The following is a 21,393-nucleotide window of genomic DNA, read 5'->3' on the forward strand; positions in this document are numbered from 1 at the left end:
CAACGGGGTTGATTTACTAAACGCAAATAAATTGTGCACAATGCAAAGTGCAGTTGCACTTTGCAAGAGCGGTTGCTCCAGAGCTTAGTAAATGAACAGAAGCTCTTTTGACTTCCATCATCCAATCATGTGCAAGCAAAAATGCTTTTTATTTCTTTTCCTTGCATGTGATTGGGTATTCTTTGCAAAGTGAAACTGTACCTCATTTACTAAGCTACAGATCAACTGCACTTACAGAGTGCAACTACACTTTGCAAAGTGCACAGTCTATTTGCCTTTAGTAAATCAACCCCATGGTCCTCCATTTTTCACCAAACAAAAAACAAAATCTTTTTTGCTATAAAGTGTTAAAGTGATGTTTTGCTCTTTCTTAATCCTATATTTTGTTCTTTTATATATGTACTGGATATAAGTAGGATTTGACTCCTGAATGCAGGGAACTGTATGTGGAGAGTTTGTGCTGCAATGGTGTCTAATGACGTGAAACAAATGTTCATTTCACTGTTAACACCCTTTAAAGCAGCACATTCTACAGCCCATAATCAGTTGGTCACACAGGAAAAACTCCTTAATGAATTCAGCTGCCAGAACAGAAAACTTCAAAAGCACAGGAGATCGGCGTTCAAGCTGCCAGCGCAAATCTAAATAGGATTTTTCACATTCATAATGAAGTTTAAAACAGCGTGCTCCTATTTCCTGAACCTTTTTACTGGAGCGGTCTATTTTGCTTTTCCTCAGGTAACATTACATGCAGTGTATACATATGCATTACTTTTTACATTCATTTAGTTAAATCATATAAGGTGTATAAATATGCATTACTTCTAGATGTAACATTTAATTGCATGTAATCTAATTTATGCTTTCTAACTGTCCATGACTGCCGATCATGGGGCAAAAAGAAGTATTTAATAGATAGCTGATAGTTTGTTGGATGTGGTTGCCTCCATCAGTCAGGCTTTTTAAGATGTATAATTTAATGCTTTTCTCAATGCATTTACAGTGGGGACGAAAAGTATTCAGACCCCCTTAAATTTTTCACACTTTGTTATATTGCAGCCATTTGCTAAAATCATTTAAGTTCATTTTTTTCCTCATTAATGTACACACAGGACCCAATATTGACAGAAAAACACAGAATTGTTGACATTTTTGCAGATTTATTAAAAAAGAAAAACTGAAATATCACATGGTCCTAAGTATTCAGACCCTTTGCTGTGACACTCATATATTTAACTCAGGTGCTGTCCATTTCTTCTGATCATCCTTGAGATGGTTCTACACCTTCATTTGAGTCCAGCTGTGTTTGATTATACTGATTGGACTTTATTAGGAAAGCCACACACCTGTCTATATAAGACCTTACAGCTCACAGTGCATGTCAGAGCAAATGAGAATCACAAGGTCAAAGGAACTGCCTGAAGAGCTCAGAGACAGAATTGTGGCAAGGCACAGATCTGGCCAAGGTTACAAACAATTTTCTGCTGCACTTAAGGCTCCTAAGAGCACAGTGGCCTTCATAATCCTTAAATGGAAGATGTTTGGGATGACCAGAACCCTTCCTAGAGCTGGCTGTCTGGCCAAACTGAGCTATCGGGGGAGAAGAGCCTTGGTGAGAGAGGTAAAGAAGAACCCAAAGATCACTGTGGCTGAGCTCCAGAGATGCAGTTGGGAGATGGGAGAAAGTTGTAGAAAGTCAACCATCACTGCAGTCCTCCACCAGTCGGGGCTTTATGGCAGAGTGGCCCAACGGAAGCCTCTTCTCAGTGCAAGACACATAAAAGCCTACATGGAGTTTGCTAAAAAAAACGCCCGAAGAACTCCAAGTTGGTGAGAAATAAGATTCTCTGGACTGATGAGACCAAGATAGAACTTTTTGGCCTTAATTCTAAGCGGTATGTGTGGAGAAAACCAGGCACTGCTCATCACCTGTCCAATACAGTCCCAACAGTGAAGCATGGTGGTGGCAGCATCATGCTGTGGGGGTGTTTTTTAAGCTGCAGGGACAGGACGACTGGTTGCAATCGAGGGAAAGATGAATGTGGCTAAGTACAGGGATATCCTGGACGAAAACCTTCTCCAGAGTGCTTTAGGACCTCAGACTGGGCCGAAGGTTTACCTTCCAACAAGACAATGACCCTAAGCACACAGCTAAAATAACGAAGGAGTGGCTTCACAACAACTCCGTCTCTGTTCTTGAATGGCCCAGCCAGAGCCCTGACTTAAACCCAATTGAGCATCTCTGGAGAGACCTAAAAATGGCTGTCCACCAACGTTTACCATCCAACCTGACAGAACCTGGAGAGGATCTGCAAGGAGGAATGGCAGAGGATCCCCAAATCCAGGTGTGAAAAACTTGTTGCATCTTTCCCAAAAAGACTCATGGCTGTATTAGATCAAAAGGGTGCTTCTACTAAATACTGAGCAAAGGGTCTGAATACTTAGGACCATGTGATATTTCAGTTTTTCTTTTTTAATAAATCTGCAAAAATATCAACAATTCTGTGTTTTTCTGTCAATATAGGGTGCTGTGTATACATTAATGAGGAAAAAATTAACTTGATTTTAAATGATTTTAGCAAATGGCTGCAATATAACAAAGAGTGAAAATTCTAAGGGGGTCTGAATACTTTCCGTCCCCACTGTATATAAATAAATAAAAAATATCTAGGTACCTGCTACTGTTCTAAGATAATATTTTAAAAATCATATCAGAAGGCCAATTAAACAGTGATAATTAATAAAGAGTACAAACCTATTGTCATAATGAATTGCCTAATAAAGCCACACAATAATAAAGGAGACATTTATTTGTCCTTGGGCCATTACTAAGAGGAAATGTAGGGCCGGTGGCCCCAAGTGGGGATACTTCACTATTCAGATATTGATTACAGTAGGACCTGCAATCAGTGAAATAATACCGGTAGTAGACAAAAAAGCTAACTATTTAATGTGGTGTGATGTGGTAGACGTGGTGTGACCAAATTTCAGGATCTGCAAATAAAGATAACACGAAGATATATCTGCCCCTACCATGAAAGGGCCTCTTTTTTGTGTTTCCCCTCCAGTCCAAAGGTTTCCACTCCTCCCTTGCCAGGTAGTGTAAATTGTATTTAAAACTGACATACAGTATTTTTGGAAAGTATACATTGGATTTCATTAGGTCCACCAGCAGGCTCCAGGTAGATATACTGGAAAGTAGCATCTCAGTACAACTCTCCTTGTACTACTCCAATGCATTTTTGCTGCATTAACAAATTATATGAAATAGTTTCTGGTAATAACATTGCTGTTTAAATGTCTGCGGGAATTTGTAGAAATAATTCCCTGGATATGTTCATCATTCAGAAAAAAGTTAAAAGCATGTGTAAATCCAATTACTTCATTCTCATATACTGTACGTTTTATCATGTTTAATTTCAAAAGTCATCTTCAAAATTTTTAAATATGCAGTTTTCAGCAAATCAATACACAATGATCCTGCCATAGCTTCTTTGTTCAGGCCTTTTCCCTTACAGGATAGACTATGTCCTTATTCCCTTACTGCAGGGGTCTTCAAACCTTCTAAACAAGGGGCCAGTTTACCGTATTTCAGACTTTAGAGGGGCCAGACTGTGGCCATAGAGAGTAGAAAAGGTCCCAACGTCCATTGGTGCCAGTGGGAGTATTCATGCCCCATCATTGGTGTCATTGGGCCCCATTGTTAGTGTCATTGGGAGGAATTGTGCCACATCGTTGGTGTGATGTGGAGGAATTGTGTCCCTTCACTGGTGTTAGTGGAGGAGGAAATGATGCCCCATTGTTGGTATTGGTGAATGAAATAGTGCCTCAAGGGCCAGATAAAAGCAAGCAAGGGCAAGCATCTAGCCACAGTTTGGAGACCACTGCCCTATTATGTTGCTGTGTTGTCACCCTGTCGTATAGGCTTCTGATAGTGTCTATAAGTGGCCTTTTTAACACACATTATTCAGGTATGGTTCACTGTTGACTACATCAGGAAGCACAGCCTAAAAAAATGCCATGCAGTCTTCCTTGGAGTGTGTGAATGTAAGCAGAAAGTGGATGCAAGGAAAAATCATTTATTGTATACAGTGTAAAGAAAAGTGCAGCACTAAATATAAATAAAGAAAGTTGCTATGGGCAACTTAAAAAGTGTGCACAAACTTATGACCAGAAAAATACAGTGCTAAATAAAGAAAGTTGCTACGAGCAACTTGCTAAAAGATGTGCAAAACTTGTGACCAAAAACTAGTGAACAACACTCCTATGAATACCATAAAAGCAATATGCTTGCATTTAACAAAGTATCATAATATTTCATACATTAAAGTGCAAAAAAAAATTTTTTTAAAGAAATATAGTGACCAAAAATATATTATTTAAAAAAGTCCTTAAAGTGACTGAATGATCTTCATATAAAAGATGTGACTTACCGATTCGGTAAGCCTTCAATCTTATTAGCGGTGATGGGTCTTACGAGGTCAAGAACTCACATCAAGCCACGTCTATTATTTGAAGATCATTCAGTCATTTTAAGGACTTTTTTTTTTTTATAATATATTTTTGGTCACCATATTTCTTTTTTTTAAAAATGTTTTCACTTTAATGTATGCAATTTTATGTAACTTGGGGGGTTATTTACTAAAGGAAAAGCCACTTTGCACTGCAAGTGCACTTGAAAGTGCACTGAAAGTGCACTTGGAAGTAACGTTGCTGTAGATCCGAGGGGGACATGCAAGGAAAATAAAAAACAGCATTTTAGCTTGCACATGATTGTATGATAAACTCAGCAGAGCTTCCACTCATTTCAGATTTACCCCTTAGATTTAGTGCGACTGCACTTCCAAGTGCACTTTCAGTGCTCTTTCAAGTGCACTTGCACTGCAAAGTGGATTTGCCTTTTGTAAATAACCCCCTTTGTTTGTTAAATGCAAGCATATTGCTTTTATGGTATTCATAGGAGTGTTGTTCACTATTTTTTGGTCACAAGTTTTGCACATTTTTTAGCAAGTTGCTCGTAGCAACTTTCTTCATTTAACACTGTATTTTTCTGGTCATAAGTTTTTGCACACTCTTTAAGTTGCTCATAGCAACTTTCTTTATTTATATTTAGCGCTGCACTTTTCTTTACACATTTGTTTTATACCTAGTATCTGGGTCATAGTGTTCAGCTGCTGCATGCTAATTTTTACCAAGCGCAGATATTATACCACTTTTTTATGGTATACAGTGCATTATAAAAAAACAAAATGTAATTTTGTTTTGGTTTAAACACCAACATTTAAAACAACGTTTCTTTTAAATGGTAAAAGTCGGAGAAAAATGCTGAATGGAGGGAACTGTCACTGTTATCATCATCAGCTATCCGAAACATTGCTGGGCAATTTGCTTGATGTAGGAGGCCGTACATGTGACCCCTACCATTACCAAAAGGTAACACACAATATTCAGTAAATGTATTCTTACAGAAAATTGTCACAGACTTCAGACATGCTACAGGAGATGAACAAAGACTGAGCAATGAACTCTTTAGGAGGCAGTCAAAGAATGGAGACACATTACATGAGACTACAAGAGATTACCAATATTAAAACCCCTTTGTAAACCAATGCTTTTGCATTTGTGCTCCCTACAGCTGGCTTTTTGGGCCACATTAATTGTGCCACATTGAAAATTTCTCTTGGCATTATAAAAGGTCAGAGGAGGAAAAAAAACATAAAAAGAGAAAAGGGGAGGACATCACACAGAAAAAAGTAGGGAAGTGTGAAACTACTAGAAGCCTTTCTAAAGAATATTTTTCTTGTACTGGCTTGAGTTAGCACCAGAATACAGATTACAATCTTTATGGACCCTGAGGGCCGCACAATAAGTACCACAGTTTGAGAATCAAAGTTCTACAGTATCTGTCTATCTTACATTTACAATAGAAGCAAAATACATGCAAATCTATTTTACTGTGGACTTTTTTCCATTTTTGTTGTTACTTGCTACTAGAGATGGGCCGAACACCCCCCTGTACGGTTCGCAGTGAATCTCCCAAACAGGGGAAAAATTCTAACCTGAACAGCAAATCCTATTGAAGTCAATGGGAGCTGAAAAGGAAAAATCAAAAATGCCCATTTTGAAGGTTTATATGCCATATATTTTTTTAAAAAGGATTGTTTTTTCAGGAGCAATGATTTTAATGATGCTTAAAGTGCAACACTAAAAATGAAATATCCATTATAATATAGTGCCTGTGGGGGGTCCCCTTAGTCTGTCTGTAAAGTGGTGCATCTGCAGTATAGAACATGCTTCCGCAAATATGGCATTTCTAAAGAAAAAAACGAGTCAAGTCCCATTTAAAATGGCTCGTGGTTGCTATTGCTGGCACTGGGCTATTGAAAAAAATTAAAGAAAAAAAACCCCAAACTCAAATTGAAAAAAGAACGGCGTGGGGTCCCCCCCAAAATCGATGCCAGACTTATCCAGGCATGTAGCCTGGCAGGTCAGGAAAGGGAAAGGGGGAGGGACAAGCAAGCGTCCCCCTTGAACCATACCAGGCCACATACCCTCAACATGGGGTAGGTGCTTTGGGGCAGGGGGGCTCTGCCCCCCCTCCAAAGCACCTTGTCCCCATATTGATAAGGACAAGTGATAAGGACAAGGGCCTCATCCCCACAACCATGGCCGGAGGGTGTGGTGGTCTGCAGGCAGTGGGCTTATCGGAATCTGGAAGCCCCCTTTAACAAGGGGGCCCCCAGAACCCGATCCCTCAACCCCTGACACATTCACCAAAAAAGTGTCATTTTACATTTATTAAAAATGTACATCCATCCCCCCTGCCCCAAAGCATCCCCCCCCCCGTGTTGAGGGCATGTGGTCTGGTATGGTTCATGGTCTCCCCCCCCCCTTTCCTGACCTGCCAGGCTGCATTCCCGGATAAGGGTCTGGAATGGATTTTCGGGGGGGGGCCCCACGCCGTTCTTTTTTTTTTTAAATGTTACTGGCAATTTTTTTTTTTTACTCAGCTGTCAGCGGGAAACCCATTGACAGCTGATGACTCAATGGTTGTTAAGGAAGTGCAAAGAGTTGCATGTGATTTGAACAGGAATGCGGTGCAATTCCTGTCCAAAATACATGCAGTTTCCTGCACTGCAGTAGTGTGAACTGGGACTTAGTCTGATCATTTGGTAGAGACAGGAGATAGACTGTGTAGCAAAATTATTATTTACCAATTATGAGACATTTATTCACCACTTGTTTGCTATCATTCCCGAAAATGTGCTACTACCTAACCACTTTCATCATTATATTTGCCACCTTCTGCAAAGTGGTAAAGCTGGCGAGTCTTCCTAGATTCACAGTAACTTTATAAATAGGGTCCACAGTAAAAGGCTTCAGGATGTCGAGTGGTATATTGGGAAACATCCATTCTTTGATCTCTTCTGAACCTGAAAGCGATAAGAATTTTGTCACTTCTAAGTGCAGAGCTGTCATTCTCCATCTACTGTAGCAGAGAAAGCAGTTAATCAAGCACAATCTGTGCTAGATTAGCTGCAATGGAGGGTAGGGGAGACATTGGGGGACTAATAGATCTTTGATGTCTCATTGAAGAAGACCTGCCACCTGCCTAGTGCTATTACATAGGGAGCTTGTTAGTCCCTTTGTGAAAGCAATAATATTAAATAAAAAAAAAAAATTAAATATTTTAAAAATTGCACATGCATCACAATATAAATACACACATCTTTGTGAAGTATCACAGCAAATATCGTAATGAAAGCAATAATTCTGGGCCAATAATTCATGGTTAGCTCTAAATTGATAACCTGTAACTGCTCTTAAAGTGTCGCCTTTGGACATTAAAGGCCTATTGGTTATCTATTTACTTGATGCCACCTCATCTTTTATATTGTTTGCCAAAAATAAGGGTATAATATTATGTTTGTGTGCACTGAAACTCATGTATTCATTTATTCATTACCAATTAACCACTTGCCGACCAGCCTCCGTCGTTATACGGCAGCAGGTTGGCTCTCCTGCATGATTTGCCATAGCTGTATGGCGGCTCGCGCAGGTGCAGTTGCCGCTGGCTCGCTCTCGCTCCCGCTGCACGCGATTCGATGTCTTCTGGTGACCCGCAATCGCCTAGTACAGAGACAGAACAGGGATATGCCAGTGTAAACAAGCGGATCCCCATTCTGACAGGAGACATGACAGAGATCTACTGTTCCCAGTGATCGGGAACAGTGATCTCGGTCATGTCCCTGGTAGCCCATCTCCCCTACAGTTAGAACACGCTGAGGGAACACACTTAACCCCTTGATCGCTCCCTAGTGTTAACCCCTTCCCTGCCGCCATAATTTTTACATTGATCGGTGCATTTTTATAGCATTGATCAATGTAATAATGTCACTGGTCCCAAAAAGTGTCATTTGGGGTCAGATTTGTCTGTCACAATGTTGCAGTCCCGCTAAAAATCGCAGATCGCCGTCATTACTATTAAAAACAATGACAAAAATAATAAAAGTCCCTACATCTATTCCATAGTCTGTAGAAGCGATAACTTTTGCTCAAACCAATCAATATACGCCTATTAGAAGAATATATATCGCCCTAAACTGATGAATAAATGTGTTTTTTTATTTATTTTTTGATATGTAGTAAAGAAAAAAGTAAAACAAATTGTTTTTGTTTTTTTTCAAAGTTGTCTCTCTTGGTTGTTTATAGTGCAAAAAATAAAAACAGCTGAGGTGATCAAATACCACCAAAAGAAATCTCTGTTTGTGGGAAAAAAAGGCCATTCATTTTGTTTGGGTACAACATCGAACGACTGCGCAATTGTCAGTTAAAGTGATGCGGTGCCGTATCACAAAAAATGGCCTGGTCATCAAGGGGGCAATTCCTTCTGGTTCTTAAGTAGTTAAAGTAGCGCAGTGCTAAATAGCAAAAAATGGCCCGGTCATGAAGGGGTTACACCTTTCAGAGCTGAGGTGGTTACAAAAATGGAACTCAACAAAAAGGGAAAATTGTATCAAATACTTAATGTAATGTTATTTTCCTGATGCCAATCCATGGAAGCATACATGTGATATAGCTCTGCCCCTATATCCACCCACAGGACCTGTTTAACCACTTGACCTCTGGAAGATTTACCGCCCTTCCTGACCAGGCCATTTTTTGGGATACGGCACTGTGTTACTATAACTGACCATTGCACGATCATGCAACGCTGTTCCCAAATAAAATGTATGTTCTATTTTTCCCACAAATAGAGCTTTCTTTTGGTGGTATTTGATCACCTCTGTGGTTTTTATTTTTTGTGCTATAAACAAAAAAAGATCGACAATTTTGAAAAAAAACAAAACAATATTTTTTTACTTTCTGCTATAAAACATATCCAATGAAAAAATGTATAAAATCAAATTTCTTCATCAACTTAAGCCAATATGTATTCTGTTACACATTTTGGTAAAAAAAATCCCAATAAGCGTATATTGATTGGTTTGCGCAAAAGGTATAGTGCCTACAAACTATAGGATTTTTTAAATTTTTATTTTTAATTTTTGCTAGTAATGGCGGCAATCAGTGACTTATAGCGGAACTGCGATATTGTGGCAGACAGTCAGACAGTGTATAAAAAATAAGTTGCATTGTCTATCATTAGGGAAGAGATATTAATGCTGAATTTCAGCCTTACAATTATTCTTGGATAGACATCCATCAATCAATTCAGTTTGATATTTTGATACCTTCTCCCAAAAGCCAGCATACTGCTTGCATTAGGGCTCTTGAGAGGAGTACTGAGGCTGGTAGCTAAGATTATAGCGCCCTGCCAGCACCTCCTACCAGCCATGATCTGCCTGCATTGAACAGAGAAGCACAGAAACCCATTGATGACATCACTGTGTATAGAATAACCACTTGCCGCCAAATCATGTACTGTACATGTACATGATTGACTTCGAGTGGTCCCCCCTCCTGATGCCCTCCGGTGTCTCTTTGGGCTCTTCTATCTCAGCGGGGGGGGTCCAGGATCCAATCTGATGGTTGCGCTGACTTATAATAGAAGTGTTCGGAGACCGAATCTCTTCTAATAATTTCTATGGTCTAGAAGACCAGAAGCAACAAGCATTTTTACTACTTCTGTTTACGGCAGATGTAAATACTGCCCTTTTTTCTGGAAAGCACGAGATCAATATATATATTTTTTTTATCATGCTTTCAAGGGTAGAGTAGAGATCTGGAGTCTTATAGACCCCAGATGTCTCCATAAAGAGGACCTGTCATGCTTTATTTCTATCACAACTAATGTTTACATTTCTTGTGTTGGACATAAAGGTGATTAAAAAAAATGCGAGAGACAGTGATGTTTTTTTTGCTTTAATATTCATTGAAGTGTATTTTTTCCAAAATATTGCATTTGAAAAGCTAATGTGTAAATACCATGTGACATAAAAAAAATTGCAATGGCCACCATTTTATTCTCTAGGGCTTCTGCTAAAAAATATATATAATGTCTGGAGGTTCTAGTAATTTACTAGCAAAATATTTAGATTTTTACTTGTAAACAAAAAGTGTCAGAAAAGGCCTGGTCTTCACGTGCATGAGGATATGACTGAAAACTCAGATTTTTTTAATTAGCATCTTTTAAGGGGGTAAAGGAAGACACAGAGAAGACAAAACTTAAGCAGATTTAATTTTAGCTTTAGGCTCCATGCACACTAGGGTTTTTTATAAGCTCAAAAGTGCAAAAAAAAAAAAAAGATGTTGATAATAGCGTTTTTGTACCAGCTTGCAGTAGCTTTTAGGAGTGTTTAGTAGTGTTAGTGTTTTATTAGCGTTTTTACAGTACCTGAAGAAAAAAAAAATGCTTGAAAAATGCTTTTGGCATAAAATGTGTGTGTGCATGGACACATAGGATACCACTATTTGCTTCTAGGAGCAAAAAAAATATGTTTATATGTTCATAATAGCTTTTAAGAGCTTAGAAAATGCTAGTGTGCATCAGTGTGCCTTTGTAATATGAGAATTTTAAAGTTGTAAAAATAAGTAAATAAAGTAAAAAAAAAGTAAAATACATGCTAGCAATTGCTATTCATCTTCAGTCGTGACTAAAAACTGAAATACTAAAATTAGACATATTTCAAATAAAGTATACTAAAATTATTTTGCATCATGCATACTTTTGATTGTTGAGATGTTAGTGGATTATAATGTTTCTTCTTGCATTCCCATGCAGGGAGACTCATTCATGTCAATTGGGAAGCCGCTGCTCTCAACTTGACAGCCATGTAGATGCGTGTCCCTGAACATTGTTGACAGATCTAAGGGAGATTGTACAGCAGCCTGGACCAAGAAAAAAAAAACATTTTTTAAGCTCCAAAACAACTTGTTGGACCTTACACAGGGCTATGGACACCTTTTCCAGACCTATGTGACAGGGCAAGTCATGATGCTCCCAACACATGCTACATGGGGACTAAGTCACATACTCACCCATCCTGGAATTACCAAGTTTGTTACAAAGTTGGCATATTCAAAGAAATAAAAGCTTCAGAAGCCATTTTAGATGCCAGAAAATGTTGTGGAGACTTCTGATTCTTTGTTGAATATCCCTATGCTCTTGGTGGTTTTGCAGATGATACCAAACAGCATCAAAACCATATTAATGCAATTCTGCAATTCAGTATAGATAAACCACCAATAGGTTCAAAAGGCTTTTTTCCACCTATATACATGTACAGTAGATTGTGGATGTGTTGTCTATATAGATGTCTACAGTACAGTATTATACATTATATAAATAATTTTATATTTTTCAGCCATCCTGCTCCAGTGTGTGTGATGTATCTGACATGTAAGTTTAAAGTTTGATATGCTGTTTGTCATTATTTCTAATTCCCCGTACACACGGTCGGAATTTCCAACAGAAAAAATCCGATGGGAGCTTTTCATCGTATATTCCAACCGTGTGTATGCCCCATCGGACTTTTTACGTCAAAAATTCAGACGAACTTAGAGAACATGTTCTATATTTTTCCGACGGAACAAATTCCTATCGGGAAAACCGCTCGTCTGTATGCTGTTACGACGTACCAAAAACGACGCATGCTCTGAAGCAAGTACAAGACGTCATGCGTGTTGTCCCGTCGTACGTCACCACGTTCTTGATAGTCGGAATTTGGTGTGACCAAGTGTATGCAAGACAGCTTGAGCGGAATTCTGTCGGAATTCCATCGGAAAAACTTTAAGAGTTTATTCCGATGGCAAAACCGGTCGTGTGTACAGGGCATAAGTCTTTCCCACACAGTTCACTGTCTCATTCTCTTAAATTTTAGATGTGTCAATTATATTGAACAGCCCATCCATCTGTGGTATATTTGGTAAGTGTGCATAGTAATATATGGACAATACCTTTAATGTATACATGGTTATATTTTCTTCATTACCCTTCTATAGATTTTTTTTATAAATACAACAAAATAAAATTACCAAAATAGATATTTTTTGGACTTCAGAAAATGTGTTACACAAGACATAAATGTGTCAGAAAGGTGACAAAAAATGTCAGAAAAGTGAGAATGAGATAGAAAAGAACATGTTTCCTGTAACATTTTTGTTCCTACAAAGTATTCAGAAAAATGTAATTCATAAATAAAATATAACACCTCTAATGGTCTTATTCCTAGCAATGGTGTGGTAGTGGGGGGTTTAGCATTTACTGATTTTCCTGTAATAGTACATGGGGGTCATCCTACAACTTAAAGCAGCTACTCCCCACCCCCACCAACCTTGACACACACACGTATATTCAAACTAAGCAATTAAGTACTGGGTCCCCTCACCTTGTTTCCTTCATCACTCCAATCATGAAGGCTTTTATAAAGTTCTCTTCACTTATACACACTCATTGCTATATTTGTATATCTCAATTATCTCTATAATTGATTAGGAAGAGAGAAACGACAGATATTTTAAGTCAAAGAGCAGTAGGAAGAATCTCATTAAATGAGTTGTAGGAAGATGAGGTGTAATCTACAGGTGAAGGGGTGACCTGGAGAGGGTTGCGAGAACCATGAGGAGATATCATTGTTATCCTGCAATAGGGCCCAGGATGGAAGGGAGGAAATATGATTATGGTATACTAGATGTCTACTGATCTAAATGGGAATTACTTACTGGCTGAGATAGTTTAGGGCTGTAAACCTTTGATAAATGGGTAAGCTGACCTTTGCTTTGTTTAAAACATGACATCATTGGTTTGCTATTATTAAATAATGATCATACTAATGCCACCAATGGCTAAATAATCTAATCTTAAATACAGAATGTAGTAAAACTTATAATAATTTGTACTAAAAGCCTGTGATTTCTTACATTAGCACTTTGCAAAAGCCTTATATCTATTTTATTTTAGTTTTCAGAAAGTAAAGGAACAGTACTATCTTTAAATTGCATAATATGATCCAATGTGACAGAACAATCTGATTTTAGTTTTTGCCTGAAGGATCCCTATAAATTTAAGGTGCATATTTTAGATCTACAATTCAGCTTTTTTATAATATTTTCTGGATAAAATATGCTTTTATGGGACATTTTTTTTCATAGACTAGTTGACTATTTAGATGTGGCTGGAAGTAGCTAGGGGGCTTTTCCTTTATCATATAGTTTAGAAGCAACTCGCGTGCCTTTTATTTAATTTATGACAATATCTGCACTACTCTATACCAAAAGAATACAGTACTTTTTATCAGCTGTTGTATTGATATCACTAGAATCAGGGCTGTCTTTAATATTGGCTGGACCCTGGGCAAACATTTTCTTGGGCTCCCTCTTCCATGCAATTTTGCTCTCCACATGCTTTGAGACATACAATAAATAGCAGCTAGAATCAAAATCGGTTTACTGAATCAGATCAGGCAGCAATTGCGATTGGTTGCCAGAGGTTACAGTGTATCATTACCGCTCACTGACTGGCTGCTGGAGGTTTGAGCACACATTATGGCTTACTGTTTATTTTCTAGAGGTTACAGCACATGACTTCTGCTTGTTGATTGGTTGCTAGAGATTACTGTACATCAATACTGCTCACTGATTGATTGCTAGAGGTTACTTGACATCTATACCACTCACTAATTGGTTGCTAGAGGTTACTGTACATTATTACTGCTCACTGGATGGTTCCTAGAGGTTACTGTATATCCTTACCGCTCAATGATTGCTCACAAGAGGTTAGTGCACAGCATTACTGCTCACTAAATGGCTGCTAAAAGTTACAGAACATCATCTCCTCACTGCCTGCACACCATGGACTGGGGAGGTGAGGAGACCCATCAATAGACATAAAACTCCTAGAGGTCCTAGGACTCCTGGTATCAGTGACAATAACCACCAATGTAATGGGGAATTTACAATGACCACCAATGTGAGGGGGGATTTACACTGACCATCAATGTGAGGGGGAATTTGCACTGACCACCATGTAACGGGGGATTTTACATCACCCACCAATAGAAAAGAGGATTTCAACACTGACACCAATGTAATTACAGCATTTACACCAACCAATAGTGTAAGGGGGAATATACAATGACCTCCATGTAAGGGGGGATTTGCACTGACAACCATTGTTTAGGAGATTTGTACTGACCACCAGTGTAAGGTGACCATTCTACACTGACCATTAATGTTAGGGGGGATTTACACTGACCACCAATGTAAAGGCAATGTAAAGGGGGATTTACACTGACCACCAGTGTAAGGGCAATTCCGCCAATGTAAAGGGAAAGGTACACTGATAACCAATGTTATGAAGAATTTACACTGACAACCAATGTAATGGGGGAGTTTACATCGATAGCCAATTAAGGGGGATTTCTACACTGGCCACCAATTTAAGGGAGATTTACACTCACCACCAATGTAAGGGAGGATTTGTAACTGACCACAATTGCAAGTCTGGATTTTTTAAATTATTACCAATATAAAGCGGAGTTTCTTCACTAGCCACCAATGTAACGGGGATTTACACTGACCACTAATGTAATAGGAGCATTCACAGTAACCACCAATGTAAAGAGGGATTTACACTGGCAACCAATGTAAGGGGGACCTTTACACTGGTCACTAGTGTGAATGAAAAGATTGTACACCAAGCTCCAATGTAATGAAAAGATTTACACTGAACACCAAATTTAACTGAGACATTTAGCCTGTGATCACATTTGTGTGTGCTGGAAATACACGCAAAATTGCTTTCCTAACACCACAGAAACATGCTGCCCTTTAGCAGATACACAGCAGTGCCATTAATTGTTAATGACACCCTCATGCATCGGCTGAGATGTGCATATTCACGTGCACAAAATTCAGGGTGCTGTGACACCATGTTATTTTGAAGAAGGGTTCCACCTCCAATTTTCTTACCTTTGCAGAACAGGCTGACCACAGTTGTAGGCAGGATTTTCAAGCATCCTCCTTTACCTCTCCAGTGGGCAGCATTCATCACTGGATGAATTTTTTAGAGAGAGGAAAGGAGGGAAGGGAAAGAAGGAAGGAAAACTTTTTTGGTGCACGGGTTGAGAATGCCAAAAGTGGGATGGGTATGATAATGGTGAAGGAAGGTATGGGTAGAACTGTGGAGGTGTAAATGTCCTAAGTTATTATACCTGTTTTTTGGCACAACAATGTTCCTTTTTTTTTGGTTGATGCTGTTGCTGTTAGGTCACAAACACAGGGAGGTGGGGGGGGGGTAATGAAAGGGGAGGACAACCGGAACCTGGTGGGGGAGGGGGAGTTTGGGGGAGCAACGATTAGAAGCTTGAGATTTTTTCCTGCTTCCCTACTTCTTGTTTTTTATGGAGCTGGATGTGGGGTTTTCCTCACCTTTTGCACTCTCTTGCCTCCTTCATGGGGAAGAAACTTGATGCATATTATTATGTTTATGTTTTGTAATTGTTTTTTATTAAATTTAATAAAAAGAATGTAAAACACTAGGATGTCCAACTTAAATCCTTCCAATTTACAATGCTTGTTTAATCAGTAAGGGAATAAAGTGCTTTTTTGCTTATTTAATCATCCAGCAATAAAACACACACACGCAGGAAGTGAAAGGGGTGCATGGCTCTGATGCAGTATACTGTTATGCTCTTAGTTCCTAAGTGCCAGGCTGGGCATTCCTTTTGAAAGCCTGTTATTGTTTCTTTTATTGGAATTTAACCACTTAAAGACTGCCCCTCACAGATATACTGCGCAGGGCAGCCCTCCTGCACAAAATCACCTATAGGTACGTGATTTAGTGCAGTGGGTCTGGGGCGTGCACTGCGACCCGCTCAGCAGGAGCCAATCTGGTGGCCACAATGGCCACTTGTCACCCATAATCGTTCACAGGAGAGGCAGAACGGCAATCTGCCTATGTAAACAAGGCTGACCACCATTCTGTGAGAGAGGAAGATGGAGATTCTGTGTTCCTCCAGTCACAGCATTCCCCCCACAGTTAGAAAACATTCCCTAGGAGCACACTTAACCCTTTGATCACTCCTGATGTTAACCCCTTCCCTGCCAGTGTCATTAGTACAGTTACAGTGCATATTGTTTCCCACTGATCACTTATTAGTGTCACTGGTCCCCAAAAATTGTCAAAAGTGTCAGTTAGGTGTCCGATTTGTCCACTGCAATGTCGCTAAAAAACGCTGATCACCGCCATTACTAGTAAAAAAAAAAATGTAAAAAAGTAAAAATTTAAAAAAATATCCCCTAGTTTGTAGACGCTATAACTTTTGCACAAACCAATCAATATACCATTTTTTTTACCAAAAATATGTAGCAGAATACATATTGGCCTAAACTGATGAAGAAATTTTTTTTTTTTACATTTTTTATTGAATATGTTTTTTAGCATAAAGTAAAAAATATTTTTTTTCCCAAAATTAATTGTTTATAGCACAAAAAAATAAAAATTGCAGAGGTGATTAAATACCACCAAAAGAAAGCTCTATTTGTGGGGAAAAAAAGGACATAAATTTTGTTTGTGTACAGCATCACACGACAGAACAATTGTCAGTTAAACTAACGCAGTGCTGTATTGCAAAAATGGCCTGGATACGGGAAGGGGGGTAAAACTTCCAGGGCTGAAGTGGTTAATAAAATGGTTTTATGCAATGAAGATGCTTCCTATTCTTTCCACTCCTTATATACGGTCATGCAGGTCTCAGCAGGAGCATGGAGAAGGGGTGTTGCTATTCCCCATAAAGATAAAACACGCTGACCTGCTTATTAGTATAAAAAGTCAAGGAGATCGTTGCATATGCACTTTATTGTGCTGGATATAACGTTGGACACTTATTTTAGTATTTACTAAGGCTTTTTTATATTAATAAAAGTATTATTATTTAATTATTTTTAATTCTTATTCAGATTGTGGAGAAATATAATGATTTGTGGGTGGTTAAAAAACACATACTAGATAATGTGATCTCCAGCAAGAAAACCTTCATAGACAAAAGCACTAGAAAGCAGAGACTCACTCATCAAAATATCTAATAATACTTATTCCCCAAAACATCAGTATTGTCATGACTAGAAATGAATATTCAGAGGTAAAACTGAATTATAGGCTTCTCTGGAAATGAGATTGGACTCACATAATATTAGATTACTCATATCAGTAATGCAGCTTTGTACAGGCAATCTGGTGTCAGCACATTTCCTGGGTCTTTATGTTCACTGTTGACTGAGTGTTTTGTTTCTGCTTTGCTGCGCTGCAAAGAAAATCAACAGCTTATCATTTACTTATCTGTAGCTGCAAACCAGGTAAATGCAATGCTCGTCAATTCAGTAAGCACTGTTTTTACTGAAAGATTGTGACATATAGTTCACATTGTCATGCTTCATGGATATAGCATTTTCCTCCTGAGTTTTTAAATAGGAAAATGTAGAAATGCATACTATTCAGTAGCAAAAAAGTTTGCAGTATATTGTATGCCAGCACCAGGAGAAGGAGCAAAGTTAATTGTGAGCTAAATAGGGATGAGCCCACGGTTCGAGTCAAAGGTAAATGACCGAGGTGCCACGCCGGAGCCAATGCGTGTGCCCGGTGGTCGCGATGACCGCCAGGCACGCGCGATCACTCCACACAGAGACAGAATGGAGATCTGTCAATGTAAACAGACAGATCTGTCAGGGCTGGGCTCAGCTCTTCCTTCTCTGAGCTGGCCGGTCAGCTGTCGGCTAATTGCCAGCTCCTATCTCTCCACAGTGACTCACTTGTTGATGATATCCTGCTCGTCAGTCCTGCCTACTTAGGCCTTCCAGCCCAGATGATCTCTGCCTTCGCCTTGGTCAACATCACAGAGACTATCTCCTGCGTTCCTGCTAAAGACTTGCTTGACTGAAATTCCTTCTGGCTCCAGATCCTGCTTGCTGTTCCACTACGCTGTTCCCTGGCTTCCTGACTTTCTGGCTTGTCTGACTATCCGTTCTGCTTACCGAACTTTGGCTATGTTTTGACTACGTTGGTTCTATTTACTTTTATCATTAAACAACTGCGATTTAACTGTACTTCTGTCTCGGTCTGATTCATGGTTTCTGACGTTAGGTGAAGGCCATGAATTCAGAAGATGCAGTCAATTCACTTGTGGGTAATATTTTTTCCAGATTGGATGAGCAGGATCACCGCATGGATCAGTTTGCCATGGCGTTACAAACGCTCCTGAATCGCACGGCTCACCTGGAATCTCCCACTGTGGCTGATCCAGTACAACCTGTGTTGCAGGCCATCCCTGCTGCTGCTCCAGTCTCTATGCAAGCTCCCACCTCAAGTATTACCTCTATAAGAGGTATGTCTCTATGTCATATCCCGAGGCCAGATCCGGTGGGCGGATCGTGACGGCGCTTCGGCCTATGGGATCTGGATATATCTAGAATGAGGCTTGAGGCGCATCCAGGATTATTTCCGGAGGATGTTGTCATCGCGCACACCCATATTGCCACACTGGATCAGGTGGGCGGAGCGCAATGGCGCTTCAGCCTATAGGATCCGGCTGTATTGTGAGAGATGCTTGGTGCACATCCGGAACACTTCCAGATTATTCGACCAGACTGTTTATATAATATCTAATATTCGATCTAGCCTTTATATATATTGATGAAGGCGGGTCAATACCGCCCGTCGCCTCCTTCAATTATTTTTCTTATTTAGGATAGTTTAATGGTAAATCATTATTATTCATTAACCGGAAATGACATCAGCTGTGCAACTTCCGGTAGTGTGACACTCCCAGTGGGGGTCATTTCTTGTTTAAATAGCGGTGAGGTGGGGGGCTCCACAACCCAGATGAAGGCTTTGTAGCCGAAACATGTCGGGTGGACCCCTCACGATAACCGCGTTTGATCTGTTTTGAGCTGTTTGCAATCTCCTATTATGTGAGTGTTTCCTTTATTGTTTTAATAAATTGATGTTTTTAAACGTTATCATGCCATGTGAGCTTTATTTCTCGCATGGTATTTGAAACATCCGTTTGGCCTGTTGGACCATTTGGGGACGTTTGAAGCTGTGGTGAGACCCCTCCCTCTATTGGAAGCTGAGGATATCTGACGATTCATCTTGCCAGACCTGGTGGTCAATTAAGCTTCCTGAGACTTGTAAGATGTAGGTCTTTTCAAGTCACCTGATTCTGGTAAGCCTCTTTTGATGCTCCGGTGATGGTCCCGCCACCTATTTAGACCCTCCATCCATCCGTGGTTCCTTATCCATCCCTTTATTCATCTGCCAGAAGTGATTAATTTTTTCTACGAGGAAGCTTGGGAGTTTAATTTTTCAACACACAACCCTCATAGACTTTTTGGTGGTGGTCTTCTATTTCACTAGTCACTATCAATTTTTATTTACGGACTATATTGGTTGATTCGTCACATATGTATGATTTTTCAGATTTATCACACTATTTTTTGTATTATTGGTTTATTATATTCACTGGATCCCAAATGCTATTTTGAAGCACTTACTGTTGTTTCTATATTATTCTAGCCCTGGAAGGGATTACTAGAACTTTGCTCACTGTCTATTTGTGTAACATCTATCATTTATTTATACACATAGCGCTACACTATTATTTAACAAGCCCGAGATATACCCACTGAGCAGGAGAAGTTGATCACGTTTGCCATCCTCATTGACTTCAGACTCAGAGAAAGACTCTCTTTAAAGTAGCGCTTGCAGAAGCCTCCTGTACATTTGTCTCTGAGCTTTGCAGTCCCACCCTAGCCTCCCTCACCTCCCATGCCTCCTGGTACCGAATCGGTAAGTGAAGATGAACCCATGCACTTGGGCTTCACGTGTCTCTTTGCAGATGAGAAAACCCTTAGCAGGAGGGAGAGATTGTGCCTTTATTGTGACCAGGCAGGTCACTTTTTGAAGTCTTGTCCTATCCGTTCAGGGAACGCACGAACCTTGAGGTCCTGTCACTGACAGACCTTAGATGGTGTTGTTTCGTCCCCAGTTATCCAGAAGGATAAGCCCCTGGTTTCAGTTACCCTTTCTTGGGCTGAGTTGTCCATCGAGTTACAAGCTCTAATCGACTCTGGGGCTGCAGGCCTGTTCATTGATGCTACCTTTGTATCGAAGCACTAGATTCCGCTGCAGCTGCGTGACACACCACTTGCCATTGAGGCTCTTGATTGGAGACCTCTACAGCCTGCCCACGTGACTCAAGAGTTGTCGCTGTCTATGGCCGTAGGGGCTCTTCATCATGAGATAATCCAATTCCAAGTTATTTCCTCACCTAAGTTTCCACTGGTTATTGGTTATCCTTGGTTTACAGAGGCACAACCCTTATTTTGATTGGCTCTGTGCTGAGGTTCTCTCCTGGTCACCACAATGCAGTAAGACATGCTTCCAGAAGGTAGCCAAGGTCCTGTGCACCTCTTCACTCTCCTTCCTGCCAGAGGAGTACCGTGATTTTAGTGATGTCTTTGACAAAGGTCAAGCCAGTAGTTTACCTCCACACCGGTCGTATGATTGCGCAATTGACCTTCAACCTGGTGCCATACCCCCTCATGGCCGGGTTTACTCTTTGTCGGACTTGGAGGATAAGGCCAGTATGTTGCAGATGCACTTTCTCGAGGTTTCATCTGCAAATCCTCATCTCCTGCTGGTGCTGGTTTCTTCTTTGTGAAGAAGAAGAGTGGTGAACTGAGACCTTGTATTGATTATTGGGGTCTCAATAGTTTCGCGATTAAGATTGCCTATCAGATTCCGATGATTACGGAGTTATTTGACCGCCTTAAGGGAGCAATGGTTTTCACAAAGCTTGGTTTGAGAGGGGCATACAATCTCATGAGGATTAAGCAGGGCGACTAGAGGAAAATTGCTACTAGTGGAACAGGCCATTATGAGTACCCTGTAATGCC

The 21,393-nt window shown here is 39.9% G+C and overlaps 1 protein-coding gene across 1 annotated transcript in view; it reads left to right on the forward strand.

Moving 5' to 3' along the window:
• Positions 1-666: 666 nt before the first annotated feature.
• Positions 667-21,393, forward strand: part of TMEM207 (transmembrane protein 207) — a 30,860-nt gene continuing 10,133 nt past the window's right edge. The window contains exons 1-3 of the mRNA XM_073629102.1: positions 667-738; positions 11,808-11,842; positions 12,324-12,368. Coding sequence (XP_073485203.1) covers positions 667-738; positions 11,808-11,842; positions 12,324-12,368 — 152 coding nt within the window. The remainder of the gene's footprint in view (positions 739-11,807; positions 11,843-12,323; positions 12,369-21,393) is intronic.

This window comes from Aquarana catesbeiana, linkage group LG04, assembly GCF_042186555.1.
Source record: "Aquarana catesbeiana isolate 2022-GZ linkage group LG04, ASM4218655v1, whole genome shotgun sequence".
In the NCBI taxonomy this organism is placed as follows: Eukaryota; Metazoa; Chordata; class Amphibia; order Anura; family Ranidae; genus Aquarana; species Aquarana catesbeiana.